The sequence below is a fragment of the Hyperolius riggenbachi genome, chromosome 3, assembly GCF_040937935.1.
Source record: "Hyperolius riggenbachi isolate aHypRig1 chromosome 3, aHypRig1.pri, whole genome shotgun sequence".
Taxonomy (NCBI): Eukaryota; Metazoa; Chordata; class Amphibia; order Anura; family Hyperoliidae; genus Hyperolius; species Hyperolius riggenbachi.
This window is the reverse complement of record NC_090648.1, coordinates 215,334,223-215,349,501: the sequence shown is the minus strand read 5'-3', so window position 1 is coordinate 215,349,501 and position 15,279 is coordinate 215,334,223. Positions and strand designations below refer to the sequence as shown.

The following is a 15,279-nucleotide window of genomic DNA, read 5'->3' as shown; positions in this document are numbered from 1 at the left end:
TGGGCCAAAATTCCTCCAGAGCGCTGTAAAAGACTCGTTGCAAGTTATCGCAAATGCTTGATTGCAGTTATTGCTGCTAAGGGTGGCCCAACCAGTTATTAGGTTCAGGGGGCAATTTTTTTTTCACACAGGGCCATGTAGGTTTTGAGTTTTTTTTTTTCTCACTAAATAATAAATACCATCATTTAAAACTGCATTTTGTGTTCAATTATGTTATCTTTGACTAATAGTTAACGGTTTTTGATGAGCAGAAACATTTAAGTGTGACAAACATGCAAAAGAATAAGAAATCAGGAAGGGGGCAAATAGTTTTTCACACCACTGTATATGCTAAAAGGGGTGGAATATAAGCCCATATTATTAACCAACACAGTAGGGCCCACATTAAGACTTCTTACTCCATTTAAAGAGAACCCGAGGTGGGTTTGAAGAATATTATCTGCATACAGAGGCTGGATCTGCCTATACAGCCCAGCCTCTGTTGCTATCCCAAACCCCTCTAAGGTCCCCCTGCACTCTGCAATCCCTCATAAATCACAGCCACGCTGCTGACAAACAGCTTGTCAGAGCTGGCTGTGTTTATCTCTATAGTGTCAGTCTACTGCTCTCCCTGCCTCCTGCAGAACTCCAGTCCCCGCCTGCATCCCTTCCCTCCCTGCTGATTGGAGGGAAGGGACGGGGGCAGGGACTGGAGCTATGCAGGAGGCGGGGGAGCAGCTGAGACTGACACTACAGATGTAAACACAGCCTCACAGCGCGGCTGTGATTTATGAGGGATTGCAGAGTGCAGGGAGACCTTAGTGGGGTTTGGGATAGCAACAGAAGCTGGGCTGTATAGGCAGATCCAGCCTCTGTATGCAGATAACATTCTTTAAACACACCGGGTTCTCTTTAACAACTTACCAAAGATGCCATATTTCTATAGGATGTGTCTGAGATACCTCCAGTCCACTCAATCCGCCTTCTCTGCAATGTCATTGTGTTTCTGTTTCCTCTGGCTGTATTGTGTTTGTTTTCTGATTTCTCATGTAAAGCCCCATACACAGGCTCAACAGCAGTCTTTTATGCAGCACAATTATCAAACAACTTTTGTTGTGAAACAAGTTGATACAACCCAAAAAAAGATGTTTGCTATTGTTCAAACAACTGATAAGACTGTTGGATTCACATCTTATCAGTTGTTTGAACAATAGCAAACAACTTTATTTTGGTTGCTTTCAACTTGTTTCACAACAAAAATTGTTTGCTAAGTCTGCTGCATAAATGACTGCTGTTGAGCGTGTGTGTGGGGCTTGAAGCATTAAAAATAGAACAAATATAAGCTTCAGTTTTCTTGGCCTGCAGATTATACTATTCTGGATTGTATATTTAATGAGGCAGCCCGAACATATTATGTATTAGATGTCATGTGCTGGAGAGGACATCCAGTCTATGACTGCCAGGTATGTTTTTTATAATCTCTGATTGTTCCTATATGTTGCATTTTTTACTTACAAAACAAATCTATCGATCTATCTTTACAATTTTTCACAGGGAAAAAAATCCTCTGTGTATTACAAAGATTTTAGGAAGAATTGCTAGCCTTATGTATATTGTATCATTTTGCTTTGTGTCTCGCACATGGCTCACTGGTTACTGCACAAAGTTAGAATAGAATGCCCATGAAATGTGAGCAAATGGCGTAGTAAATTCTTTATACTCGTGACAACCATTTAGCTATATACAGTAAATGAAACCATGCATAAGGAAATACAGATGCCATCTTAAACATTTGGAGGCACGTAGGTACTCCACAAAGTGGACTATTGCTGTGGCTAGTATGAAATAAACGTTTTACAGGAAGGTATATGGCAAGTTCAACTTTTTTTTTTTTTCTCCTTTTTATACATGTGGTGTTGCATTGTAAGGGCCTGTACATACTGTTGTATTGCAGTGCTGATTTGTGTATCAGTGTTCAATATGCTGTGACAGCAGACAATGCATAGACAGCACTGTCTGATGGGCACACTCATGCGCTATGCAGCAGTCGGCTCTTGCAACACTGTTGAATGCATTTTTGTGCACACTGCTGTGACTGGGGTCTGAAGGAGAATTTACTTCTTGCTTTGGCCAGTCCTCTCTTTCATTTGTTTTCTAGGTCATTTGCTACACCGTTCATTTATATGTTCAGATGTACATGTACACTAGACTTTATCAACTTTCCTCTCTGTGTAATCACTTAGTGGGTCTGTTTTACTAAGGATCCTCTGAAAAAAGAGCATTGGAAGTTCATTAGTGACCAGCAAAACTGGCCTGGATGTTATGAATCATCTTGAAAGGTGTTCATGTACCCATAACCTGGGCCATATCAAATCACTGTGAGAGCTGCTGAATTATTCAGAATAATTATATTATTATTCAATTAGAGGTTGGGCATTTGGTGCCATGTGCATGTAACCTACAGGTGAAATGCATGAAGGATGCACTTGATTTATTAAAGTAAGGTTTCAGCTTTGGCTGCATGCATGTGACTGTACCTACACAATCCTTGTTATGATCTGATATGACCTGCCCTATCCAGGATAGTATTGCAGGATCATATACATGTAGTCCCCGGTTAACGAACGAGATGAGACTGTAGGTTGGTTCTTAACCAGAATTCGTTCTTAAGTCGGAACGCTGCCATATATGTCCCCCTGTACCTCCTCGGTGCCTCCAATGTCCCCCTCTGTGCCACCTCTGTTCCCCTTTGTCTTCATGTATGCAGAACTTGGAACTTTCTATATAATATGGTGTACCACCGCAAAATGTAATTTTACGGAGTAAAAAAAAAACCTTGTTTTTTAAGAAAATTAAAAAAAAGTCTATTTTAAATTATTATTTATTTATTTTACTTGTTCCCATTTTTGTGTTGTTCGTAATGATGGGTTGTTTGTAAGTCGGGTACTACCTATACTGTCTCTGAGCTGTACATCAGTGCTCAGCAAAATGTATTATATCCACTCTGACATTATATTTTCTTTTCCTAGACTGATTTTCGCTTTTATTGGCTCGAATCGAAACTTCAGGAGCAGGAAGGACTTGGTGAGATAGCCAAGCGGAACCCTGTAAGTATTGTGGAAGTTAGTGTGTGCAGGGCCGGGCCGAGGCATAGGCTGGAGAGGCTTCAGCCTCAGGGCGCAGTGTAGGAGGGGGCGCAGAATTCATTTAGCTGTCATTCCTAATTGTGTTTGAAGCAGATATAAATAAAAGAAAAGGGGATACCTAGCAGTGACTGCAAGCCAGATAACTAGATATTAACCTCCTGAGCGGTATGGACGAGCTCAGCTCGTCCATCACCGCCGGAGGCTGCCGCTCAGGCCCTGGTGGGCCGATTTTCTTCAAATAAAGTGCAGCACACGCAGCCGGCACTTTGCCAGCCGCGTGTGCTGCCTGATCGCCGCCGCTCTGCGGCGATTCGCCGCGAGCAGCGGCGAAAGAGGGTCCCCCCAGCCGCCTGAGCCCTGCGCAGCCGGAACAAAAAGTTCCGGCCAGCGCTAAGGGCTGGATCGGAGGCGGCTGACGTCAGGACGTCGGCTGACGTCCATGACGTCACTCCGCTCGTCGCTATGGCGACGATCTAAGCAAAACAAGGAAGGCCGCTCATTGCGGCCTTCCTTGTTTATTCTGGGCGCCGGAGGCGATCGGAAGAACGCCTCCGGAGTGCCCTCTAGTGGGCTTTCATGCAGCCAACTTTCAGTTGGCTGCATGAAATAGTTTTTTTTTTAATTTAAAAAAAACCCTCCCGCAGCCTCCCTGGCGATCTCAATAGAACGCCGGGGAGGTTAAGGTGTTGGGGAGGTTGTGGGCCCTGTGGCGCCTCTTAGTCTAATAGCATTCAGTGTGTGACGGCTGGGGTGGGAGGGATGGAGGAGGAGCCTCTTAGTCTAATAGCGATCAGTGTGTGACAGCTGAGGTGGGAGGGATGGAGGGGCGCACTTTGGTGTCTCAGCCTTGGGTGCTGGAGGACCTTGTCCCGGCTCTGAGTGTGTGCAGGGAGGTTGTGAATCAAGTAAGCGCTGAAACTCAGAAACTGCACATGACATGACTTACAAAATGACCTGTATTTAACGTTTCTTTACAAAGTTCAAGTTCATTGGTCTGCAGAACTTCTCCTCCACCCTGGATTCCATACAGAATGTTCTGGTTCAAAACTTCCCCTACCAGGTATGGTGTGCACAATTTTGTAGTATCTTCATTAATGACATACAGGATAACGTTTATTAAACATCATGGTTATCATGCTTATCAGTGGGCTTTTCATTTCTAATGGTATACTTCTACTGTGGTGTTCATTCATAAGCTACAATATTGTTTTTGCAGTGTTTATTAGTCCAGAATGCACATGATTACAACCACTTGTGTAATGCCAGGTACACACGATGCAATTTTCTGACAGATTTACTGTCAGATCAATTATTTCCAAGATGTCCGATCTGATTTCCAATCAATTTTCTGTTTACTGTTATGAAATATCATATGATAAATCGAACAGAAATCAGATTGGACCTGTTGGAAATAATCGATCTGACAGTAAAACTGTCAGAAAATTGCATCGTGTGTACCTAGCATTAGAGCAAGTGTCCTATTGTCTTTCAGGTTTTCTGCTATTTGTGTACCCATGAGTGAGATCCTATGACTTCCTGTCAGATTAACATAAAAATGGTATCACACCAAAGTTTCAAATAGAGTACTTTCAAGGCTGTAGGCACACTATGAGCACTTTCTTGGAGCTTTTGTGACCAGCAGAGTTTAAAAAAAAAAAAAAAAAAAACGCTCCCTTTGACTTGCATTAAAATCACAATAAAATTGCTGCGATTACAATTTTTTTTTGAAAAAATCACATTCATGGCGATTTTACTATGATTTTAATGCAAGTCAATGGGAGCGGGGTTTTTTTTTTTTTTTTTAAACAAAACAAAAATGCTAATAGCTCTGATGGTCAGAAAAGCTCTCAGAAAGCGCTCATATCAACCTAAGAGCTTAATCATTTTGGAAGTGCTGAAAAAAGTAGTGTCTGTTAGTGCTTTCACACAAGTTGCTTGGAGCTGAACTATTGACTGCACTAGACAGCGATGTCATTATTGACGACAGGCAGTTTCTGTTGACTCCTATGGAGTTCAAGTCAGTCAGCACCACCAAAATGCCTGTAGCGGAACTATTACAAAAGACCAACTAGCACCAAGCTTGCAGTGTGGACTGGACTTCTTTATGGGGTACTTAAGCCTTGGAGAAAAAAATCAGTTTTACTCACCTGGGGCTTCTACCAGCTCCCGGCAGCCATCCCGTGCCCTTGCAGTCACTGGCAGATCGTCCGGTCCCCTGCCGCCAGCTAGTTTCGTTTTCACCTACAGGCTTACTGCGCCTACGCAGGCCTGGCCACGTGTCTCCTTCTTCGCATTTCCGTCCACAGTAGCGTCCTGCACAGGATGCTATTGCAGACAGGAACGCGAAGAAGGCTACGCGTGGCCAGGCCTGTTCCTGGAATGGCAGCATGAAATAGAACTCTATGTAATGGGTAACTGAGTTAAGAATAGAATAGGAATAGTATCTGCAATTCAAACCTTATGGAGGAAAAAAAAATTGTCATTTGCACAGGTTGTAAACCTTCCCTAGCCAGCTGGCGAACTCGCTTATTTAAAAGACTTGGGAGCTAATTTGCATCTACAAGAATAATAGTGACGTACTGAAGACAGACGCCTGACACTGTCACACCGCTTGGTTTGTTAGTTCAGCAGTGCAAATACATGAGGGTATTTAGATTTTTATTTTTTTTCCCTTCATAAAAATGCTTTAATTGCTGAATGCAAAGAGGGAACAGAGTAGGAAAAAATGAAACTGTCCCTACACTTTAAAATCATCAGCTCAATTTTTTTCCCCTTAAAGGACAACTGTAGGAGGAAGGGGGAAAAAAAGAGTTGGACTTACCTCGGGCTTCTAATGGTCTCCCACAGACGTCCTGTGCCTTCTGGAATTTCCGACTTTAAAGTCGGAAAACCACTGCGCCTGCGCAACCGTGTCCTCGCTCCTAAAGATGTCACCAGGAGCGTACTGCGCAGTACACTCCCAGTGATGTCAGCAAGGGCGTGGCGGCGCAGTGGTTTTCTGACTTAAAGTCGGAAATTCCGGTGGCGGGGACCGGAGCATCGGTGAGTGGCTGCGCAGGCACAGGATGTCTGTGGGGGACCATTGGAAGCCCTGGGTAAGTGCTTTCTTCCCCCCCCCCCCCCTACAGTAGTCCTTTAAATCTTCCTAAGTGTTAGGAAAGCAGTAAAAGACCTCTAAAAATCTGCAACACGGCCAAGTAATCATTTCATAGAACTGGTACTCATTCACATCAGGATTGTCCAGTGTCCAAATTTTTTTAAAAATTTTTTTTCATGTTTTTGCATTTTTTAGGTGGATGGATTTCTGTTCTACCACAAGCACACCCACTATACTCCAGGTAGCACTCCACTGGTAGGGTGGTTGCGTCCATACATGGTTCCGGACATCCTGGGCTTTCCTCCTCCACCAGGACCACTTTCCAAAAAACCAGTGTATGCCAATGAACAAATGAAGCAGATCCTAGAACACAAGAAAGGAGGGAAGGGAGCAGCAGAAGGTGGCCGCTATGAACTAGAACATCTTTCCACACCACCTCCAGCAGAAGGAGTCTAAGTGGGACAAGAAGGGACGTGTCGGAGCCTTGTGCCAACTGGATTACTTCCATTCCACAAGGATGTACTGAGCCGCAATTGTCCATTAAAAAAAGAAATCTGAGACTTTGACAAAACAAATTTTTTTTTGGGGGTGGGGGGGGGGGGGTATTTACTCAAGTGGACTCTCACATATGGTCATTTCTCACTATTGCGAAGAACATTTGAGATATTTCTGGAAATTTACAGTCTCCTCGTCCTTCTCTCCAAACTGTGAACACTACAGGTAATGTACCTGTGAAGTTATGCGACCACTGGGAGTCATCCTCTTGCCTACTGTTCTCTGGTACAGGGGGTAATACTTGGCAGTCTGAGCCACGCCCCCTACCATCAAGCACTGCAGGAGAGTTGGGGCATCCTCCCTCAGTTTACAGTGGCATTAAACTGTTGTGCAGGAGGTTGTGCTCAAAAGTCTAATAAATATTTTAAAATACAGAATCATTTGGTCTCTGTTAGAAATTTTAAATGTTTAGATGCAATGGTAACACACCAATACTTTTTTATTTATTTTATACATTTATATAGTTTTTCCAGTTTATGCAATGCTATGCAGACAAAGTATCACCATTACATTCTTTAAGGCTACGTTTCCATTATAGGGTTGCGTTTTTGCCTAAGGGAATTTTCTGAGGGAAAAGCGAATGGTGTTTTACACTTTTTCTTTTTTTTTTTTGCATTTTTGTGTGGTGTCATTGCATGAAACTAGCCTATTCACAATCATTGGTATGCTTTGTAAGGCAATTTTTTTGTTACAAACATTTGCAGCAAAAAAAAAAAAAAAAAAACACATGGAAACTTAGCCTTATAATTGTATAATACATTTAGGGCCAGGCTTAGGCAAGAATAAAATCTTACCGTATATTCCGGCGTATAAGACGACCCCCCCCCCCCCCAACTTTTCCAGTTAAAATATAGAGTTTGGGATATACTCGCTGTATATGACTACCCCTCTTCCAATGCACTCCAAATAAAATTTTTAAAAACATCATAAACGGGTGCTATGTATGAACAGATACTGGTGCTGTACTGTATGTGGTGCCCAGTATATAACACTATACAGGGGATTGACTAACTGGCTGGATTGGTTAACTCTCCCTCTCCCTGTGGAGGGGATTGATCAGCTCCCCTTGTCTACCTGTTTTTCAGATCGGTATGAAAGAATAGATTGCGCTGTGCCCATAAAACACACATCTTTCACTCTTCTGGCCCACCCTTGTATCCTATTTACCTCTTACTCTGCCTCTCAGATCTCGCACATGTGCCCCTGCGCCACTTCACTACAGTCCTCAGCAGTGAGATCCGAGAGTCGGTGACAGGATAGGGCGTATCACCCTCATCATCAATGACAGCTGGCGTATAAGACGACCCCTGACTTTTTTCAGAAGATTTTCAAGGGTTTAAAAAGTAGTCTTATATGCCAGAATATACAGTAGTTGTGAATCTTTTGTTAGGAAGTAGCTGAGTAGTGTTGCAGTGTACAACAGTGGCTGGATAGCATACTGGTTGCCTCTGACACAGGAGACCAGGGCTCGAATCTTTGCTCTTCCTGTTCAGTAAGCCAACACCTATTCAGTCTCTGGGCTAGACTCCCTAACACTGCCACTGAGTTGAGTCTGCCATATAAATGTTATTTGTTTGGTTATTTCTGCAATTGCAGTGCATTATAGGGAGCTTGATTGTATCGTATCGTACCCTGATCATATCTGGTACGTGGCTCTTCCTGTATCCTGATTCCCTAATCGCCTCTACCTTCATGTGACTCAGACCTGAGCCGTGCAGGGAGCGCTCTGCGCATCACATCACCATTGACTAGGCACTGGAAGACCCTCTGCAGGAAGACCCTCTAGGTTTTTAGAGCTTTAGGTGAGTTTGACACACACACACACACTTTTTTTTTTTTTTTTTTTTTGTACAGGACCCGGGATAGTTTGCACTTCCTTTAGTTGCTCAGGGCCCGGACTCTGGAATGGAAGGGAAAGGTTGGGCGGGCTCTTCCATTCCAACCCAGGGAATGTCTGGGAATAGCCTCAGCTAAAATTCTGACTGACACACAAGAAGTTAACCTCTTCTGCAGGTGGGGCTTTATTTTGACTGAGCTCTGGTAAAGGAAGTGGAAGTGATTTCCTGAGCCAGGTGTGTTACTGAACTGGGAGACAAGCTGTGTCAGGCTGTGTGCAAAGCTCCTGGATGGACTTACCAGAGCTGCAGGGAAGGCAGCCCTGCCAAAGAAAGACCCTGAGGTGTGTCAGTAAGTGGACTGTATTTTGCAAAGAGTTTAAAGTTTGGTGGCTGAAGACAAGCTGGACTATTGTTTGACTTGCAAAGTGAACGGCATCATTTTGTTTTGCTGAATGAAGCTGCATTTTGTTTTTCTGTTTGACTTTTGGTGGATGCCAGACTCTTGTTTGAAATAAACAAAGCTTTTGTTTTAAACTGTGAAGCTGCTTAAACTGACTGAACGTGATCCTAGATCCCCCCTGAATATCACGACTGGTGTTTCGGTTGCGGGCAGCAGCTATCACAGCAGAACATTGAATGCATGGTGTTGCTATTGTGATAATTAAAGGGCCAGTCGGTTGCACATTATGGAGGAATTAGTGCGGCAATTAGCTCTGGCTACAGTGCAGCTGCAGCAGAGTATGGCTGTGCAACAGCAAGCTACTGAGACACAATTGACTGCCCTACATGAAACTACCACAGCACAAGCAAATGCCTTGCGGGAGTCTACAGAGGCGCAGTCAGATGTTAGCTGAAGCAGTGCAGCAGCTTGCTCAAGGGCGTGAATCTATTGCTGTTGCCCCTAGCAACAATTTGAGCTAGTAGTTTTTTGCAAACACTGACACCCTCAGATGACACTAAAGCATTTCTCACTACGTTTGAGAGAACTGCAGAGTGAGAGGGATGGCCAAGAGAGCAATGGGCTGGCCTTATTGCATCTTTCTTAACTGGGGATCCACAAAAAGTATACTTTGATCTGCCTTCAGAGAAAGCTAAAAACTATGATGATTTAAAAAAGGAGATCTTAGCATGCCTTGGTGTGACTACAGCTGCCAAAGCACAGAGAGTGCATAGCTGGAGGTACCAACCAGAACAGCAACCTAGGTCACAGATGCATGACCTCATACAGCTGGTGAGGAAGTGGTTGCAGCCAGAGACCTTGACAAGACCACAGATAGTGGAATGCATCGTCTTGGACCGGTATTTAAGGGCCCTTCCTGGACCGTTACAGCGCTGGGTGAGCCATGGGGACCCCAAGACTGCAGACCAGCTTGTGGGTATGGTGGAAAGGTTCACCGTTGTAGAGGATCTGCTAGGACTTACAAGACCTAGGAACTACTCTGTTAGCAGAGCGACCAAGTCCTCATCCATGGTAGAGGATGGAGCTACACTCATTCCTGGCTTAAAGAGACTCTGAAGCGACTTTAAAAATGGCTTTTTACCTTATATACAACAAAATCCCCTCCATAGTGCCCGGAGAGCGCTTCCTGTCGAAGCAGGGCTAATGGCCGCAGCCCTGCTTTTCAGCGCGTCTATCAGCACTGATCGCCGCCTCTCCCTGCCCCTCTGTCTTCCTTCACTGAGAGTGGTGGGGAGAGGCGGAGATAGACGCGCATGGAGGCAGAGCTACAGCCATTAGCCCTGCCTCCATGAGCAGCAAAATCTACGACCAAGTTGGTCGTGGATTTTGCAGGGGGGGATTTGGGGGGTAAAGAACCCTCGTTCTGCCGCAGGATATCAGCGTTTTTAGCAGGGGCAAACATGCCCATGTTGAATATAGGGTAAAAGGAATTTTTAATAACGCTTCAGAGTCTCTTTAAACGTGGGGTCTAGCCCTAAAAGCACCCCTACAGAGTCTGTTGTACCCTGGAAGGCTGGCTTAGTACAATACTGGAGGTGCCAAGCCTGGGGGCATGTGAGGGCACAGTGCCACAGGAGCCAATGGAGTGTGGAGCTATCCGTCGGGTGTCCTTTTATGCATAAATGGCATACTCTGCACGCCCTGGGAATAAGGGGCAGTTTAAATGTCTGGTACAAATAAATGGTTTACCTACAACTGCCTTATTAGATTCAGGAAGCATGGTGACTCTTGTGCATTCTGGTGTTGCTGGAGAGATCAGTTCAGCAGTTCAGACCCTGCGGGTAATTTGTATACATGGAGACACTTCATACCCCTTGGTAACTGCCACTATCTCAACCCCTTGTGGAACAATGACACATAATGTGGGGATGGTACCCTTCTTGACATATGATGCTGTTATTGGGTGTGATTTTCCATTATTTTCAAAGTTTGTGGGGAATGTTTAATCATGCTAAATCTAATGTGGGTTTTAATGTTGATACAGGTAACGACCCCATATTTCCCGTGTCAGAGGGGGAACCCCTGGAACTGTCTCCCCAAGATGTTGAGGGGGGGGGGGCATTCCCATTACAGGTTTTGGTAGGAGACTGTGTGGGTGGCACGACCTCTGAACCACTACACCCAGACCTGGAAATAGAGGTGCGTTCGGTACTGCTCAAAGGCAGGATCCATCCCTAATTCATGCACTGAGCAAGTAACAGGTACCCTCATTTTGCACTTAACAATGACTTGCTATATCGGGTAACCAAGGTACGCACTGATGTTATAGAGCAGCTTCTGGTTCCCCAGGCTTCCAGGAAAATGGTGCTAGATATTGCACACAATTAAGTTTCGGGAGGACACCTGGGTGCTGAAAAGACGGAGGCACGGATCACGGATCGGTTTTACTGGCCGGGACTTAAAGCAGATGTTAAGAAATACTGTGCTTTGTGCCTGAAATGCCAGTTAACCGCTCCGGCTCCTCACTTCCGAAGCCCCTTGGTGCCTCTCCCAATAATTGAAATTCCCTTTGAACGAATTGCTATGGAATTGGTAGGCCTGCTAGTAAAATCAGCCAGGGGACACCAATACATATTGGTAGTTCTAGACTATGCTACCAGGTACCCAGAGGCAGTCCCTTTGAGGAACACAACCTCGAAAGCCATTGCTAGAGAGCTGTTTCAAATGTTCTCCAGGACTGGCTTTCCTAAAGAAATTCTTACCGACCAGGGCACCCCATTTATGTCGCGGGTGATGGCAGACCTCTGCAAGTTGTTTCAAATTAGACGGTTGCGGACGTCTGTCTATCACACTCAGACGGATTGCCTGGTCGAGAGGTTCAACTAAACCCTGAAGTCCATGTTACGGAGGGTAGTACAACAGGGTGGTAAGGATTGAGACTGTCTGTTACCTGCATTGCTGTTTGCTATTTGGGAGGTGCCTCAGGCATCCACAGGCTTTTCACCATTTGAGTTGGTGTATGGTCAAAGGCCACGTGGGTTGCTTGATCTTGTTAAGGAGACCTGGGAAAGTGAGGCCACTCCTCATAGAACGGTAGTTGAACACATCTCCCAAATGCGAGAAAGAATTGATAAGGTGATGCCCTTGGTCCGAAAACCTCTCCAGAGTGCTCAGGAAGCACAGAGGAGGGTGTACAATCGGTCAGCCAAGGTTAGACAGTTTGAAGTGGGTGATCGAGTGGCTGTGCTTATACCCACTGTGGAAAGCAAGTTCCTTGCCAAGTGGCAAGGGCCTTTTGAAGTGGTAGAGAAAATGGGAGATGTAAATTACAAGGTGTACCAACCAGGGAAAAGGAAAACATCAGATCTACCATGTAACTTTGTTAAAACCCTGGAGAGACCGGGAACCAGAACTGGCATTGGTAAGCCTAAACGCTGAGCCCCAAAAAGGGATTTAGCAGGTGAAAATATCCCCCACATTGTCCAGGGCACAGTCCCAACAGGTGAGCGAGTTCTTGCAGAGACATAAAGAAGTCTGCTCAGAACTGCCAGGTCTTACCCATGTTATAGAGCATAACATTATCACTGAACCTGGAGTCAAAGTGTGTGTCAGACCATCCCGAATCCCTGAAGCCCGCAGGAAAGCAGTCTCAGATGAGGTTAAAAAAATGTTGGAACTGGACATTATTGAAGAATAGCAGAGTGAGTGGTTGAGCCCGATTGTACTGGTACCAAAGTCCAATGGAACTCTGCGATTCAGCAATGATTTGATTTCAGAAGACTGAATGAGGTGTCAAAATTTGATGATTACCCCATGCCCGGGGTAGATGAGTTGATAGAAAGGCTAGACTCAGCCCGGTTTATCACCAACTTGGATCTGACAAAGGGGTATTGGCAGATACCTCTGACCAAAAGTGCCAAGGAGAAAGCGGCATTCTGCACTCCAGATGGTCAGTTTCAATATAAAAGGATGCCCTTTGGTCTTCATACTGCCCCCGCCACTTTTCAGAGAGCGATGGACAGGTTGCTCCGCCCCCACCAACGGTACACCTCTGTGTATCTTGATGACATTTTGATTTTTTTAGTAGGGACTGGGATTCCCATCTTCCCCAGGTGCAAGCTGTGTTAGACCCACTAAGAGAGGGAGGCTTCACAGTGAACCCTGAGAGGTTAACCGCGCACAAAGCAAGAATTCGATATCGATTCCCCCAAGTCCGTGAGATAGCCTGTGGAAGTGCGCCATTGGGATGGGGGAGGCCAAGTATCTGAGGTACATTGTGGGTAGAGGTTTGGTAAATTCCCAACTCAATAAAGTAGAGGTAATAAATGAATGGCTCCGCCCCATTACTAAGAAGCAGGTAAGAGCATTCCTGGGCCTAGTTGGGTATTACAGGCGGTTTATACACAACTTTGCCACTCTAGCAGCACCACTGAATGATCTGACGAAAGGTCGGAAGTCAGTCATGGTGAGCTGGAACGAGGACGCAGAAAAGGCCTTTCTGGAGCTAAAATCTGCTTTATGTCAACACCCCATACTGGTTGCTCCAGATTTTTCAAGGGAATTTGTGGTTCAAACGGACGCATCAGATATTGGGCTGGGGGCTGTCTTGTCACAAATCGTGAGTGGTGAGGAGCACCCTGTGCTGTTTCTAAGCAGGAAGTTAACGGCAGCAGAAAAAAGGTATGCTGTGGTAGAGGGAGAATGTCTGGCCATCAAGGGGGCTCTTGATTCTTTACGATATATTCTGTTGGGTAGAAAGTTCCGTTTGGTCTCAGACCATGCTCCTCTGACCTGGATGAGGAGAAACAAGGAAACCAATGCCAGTGTAATAAGATGGTTCCTGTCTCTACAGGAATTCTCATTCGTGGTAGAGCACAGACCCGGGAGACTGCATCAAAATACTTATGCTCTCTCCCGAGTCCACTGTAGTGTCTCCAGTAGTGCCTCCACCTCCTCCGGGTTGAGGCAGAGGGGGAAGGGGATATGTACAGGACACCAGGGATGGGTCCTGGATGGGAGATATATTTCTCCAATTTTTGACTCTAGCTCCCCCTAGACATACAGCTGAGGAAGGAGTCCGGGATAGTTTGCAACCTCAGGGTTGCACTTCCTTTAGTTGCTCAGGGACCGGACTCTGGAATGGAAGGGAAAGGTTAGGCGGGCTCTTACATTCCACCCCAGGGAATGTCTGGGAATAGCCTCAGCTAAAATTCTGACTGACACAAGAGGTTAACCTCACCTGCAGGTGGGGCTTTATTTTGACTGAGCTCTGGGAAAGGAAGTGGAAGCGATTTCCTGAGCCAGGTGTGTTACTGAGCTGGGAGACAAGCTGTGTCACGCTGTGTGCAAAGCTCCTGGATGGACTTCCCAGAGCTGCAGGGAAGGCAGCCCTGCCAAAGAAATACCATGAGGTGTGTCAGTAAGTGGACTGTATTTTGCAAAGACTTTAAAGTTTGGTTGCTGAAGACAAGCTGGACTATTGTTTGACTTGCAAAGTGAACTGCATAATTTTGTTTTGCTGAATGGAGCTGCATTTTGATTTTGCTGTTTGACTTTTGGTGGATCTCAGACTCTTGTTTGAAATAAACAAAGCTTTTGTTTTAAAGGATACCCGAACTGAAATGTGACATAATGAGATAGACATGTGTATGTACAGTGCCAAGCACACAAATAACTATGCTGTGTTCCTTTTTTTCTTTCTCTGCCTGAAAGAGTTAAATATCAGGTATGCAAGTGGCTGACTCAGTCCTGACTCAGACAGGAAGTGACTACAGTGTGACCCTCACTGATAAGAAATTCCCCCTTTTTACCTCTTTCTTGCTCTCAGAAGCCATTTTCTGCTATGAAAGTGTTTTATAGTTGGAATTTCTTATCAGTGAGGGTCATGCTGTAGTCACTTCCTGTCTGAGTCAGGACTGAGTCAGCCACTTGTATACCTTATATTTAACTCTTTCAGGCAGAGAAAGAAAAAAAGGAACAAAGCATAGTTATTTGTGTGCTTGGCAATGTACATACACATGTCTATCTCATTATGTCACATTTCAGTTCGGGTATCCTTTAAACTGTGAAGCTGCCTAAACTGACTGAACGTACACACACGTACACCCACGTACACCCACGTACACACACGTACACACACGTACACACACGTACACACACACACACACACACAATATTCCTGCTGGCATAAAGCATGTGGATTCCCCCCCCCCCCCTCCCCTATGTAGATGATCAGTGGACCCTCAAATTTTTTCTGCCAGGCAG

General features: G+C 45.1%; 1 protein-coding gene across 2 annotated transcripts in view; it reads left to right on the top strand.

Annotated features, from left to right (window-relative positions):
• Nucleotides 1–7,154, top strand: part of SNUPN (snurportin 1) — a 32,360-nt gene extending 25,206 nt beyond the window's left edge. For both annotated transcript variants that reach the window (XM_068272573.1, XM_068272571.1), the window contains exons 6-9: nucleotides 1,345–1,442; nucleotides 3,009–3,086; nucleotides 4,105–4,185; nucleotides 6,418–7,154. In XM_068272573.1, the coding sequence (XP_068128674.1) occupies nucleotides 1,345–1,442; nucleotides 3,009–3,086; nucleotides 4,105–4,185; nucleotides 6,418–6,678 (518 nt within the window). In that variant the 3' untranslated portion in view covers nucleotides 6,679–7,154. The remainder of the gene's footprint in view (nucleotides 1–1,344; nucleotides 1,443–3,008; nucleotides 3,087–4,104; nucleotides 4,186–6,417) is intronic.
• Nucleotides 7,155–15,279: the final 8,125 nt, after the last annotated feature.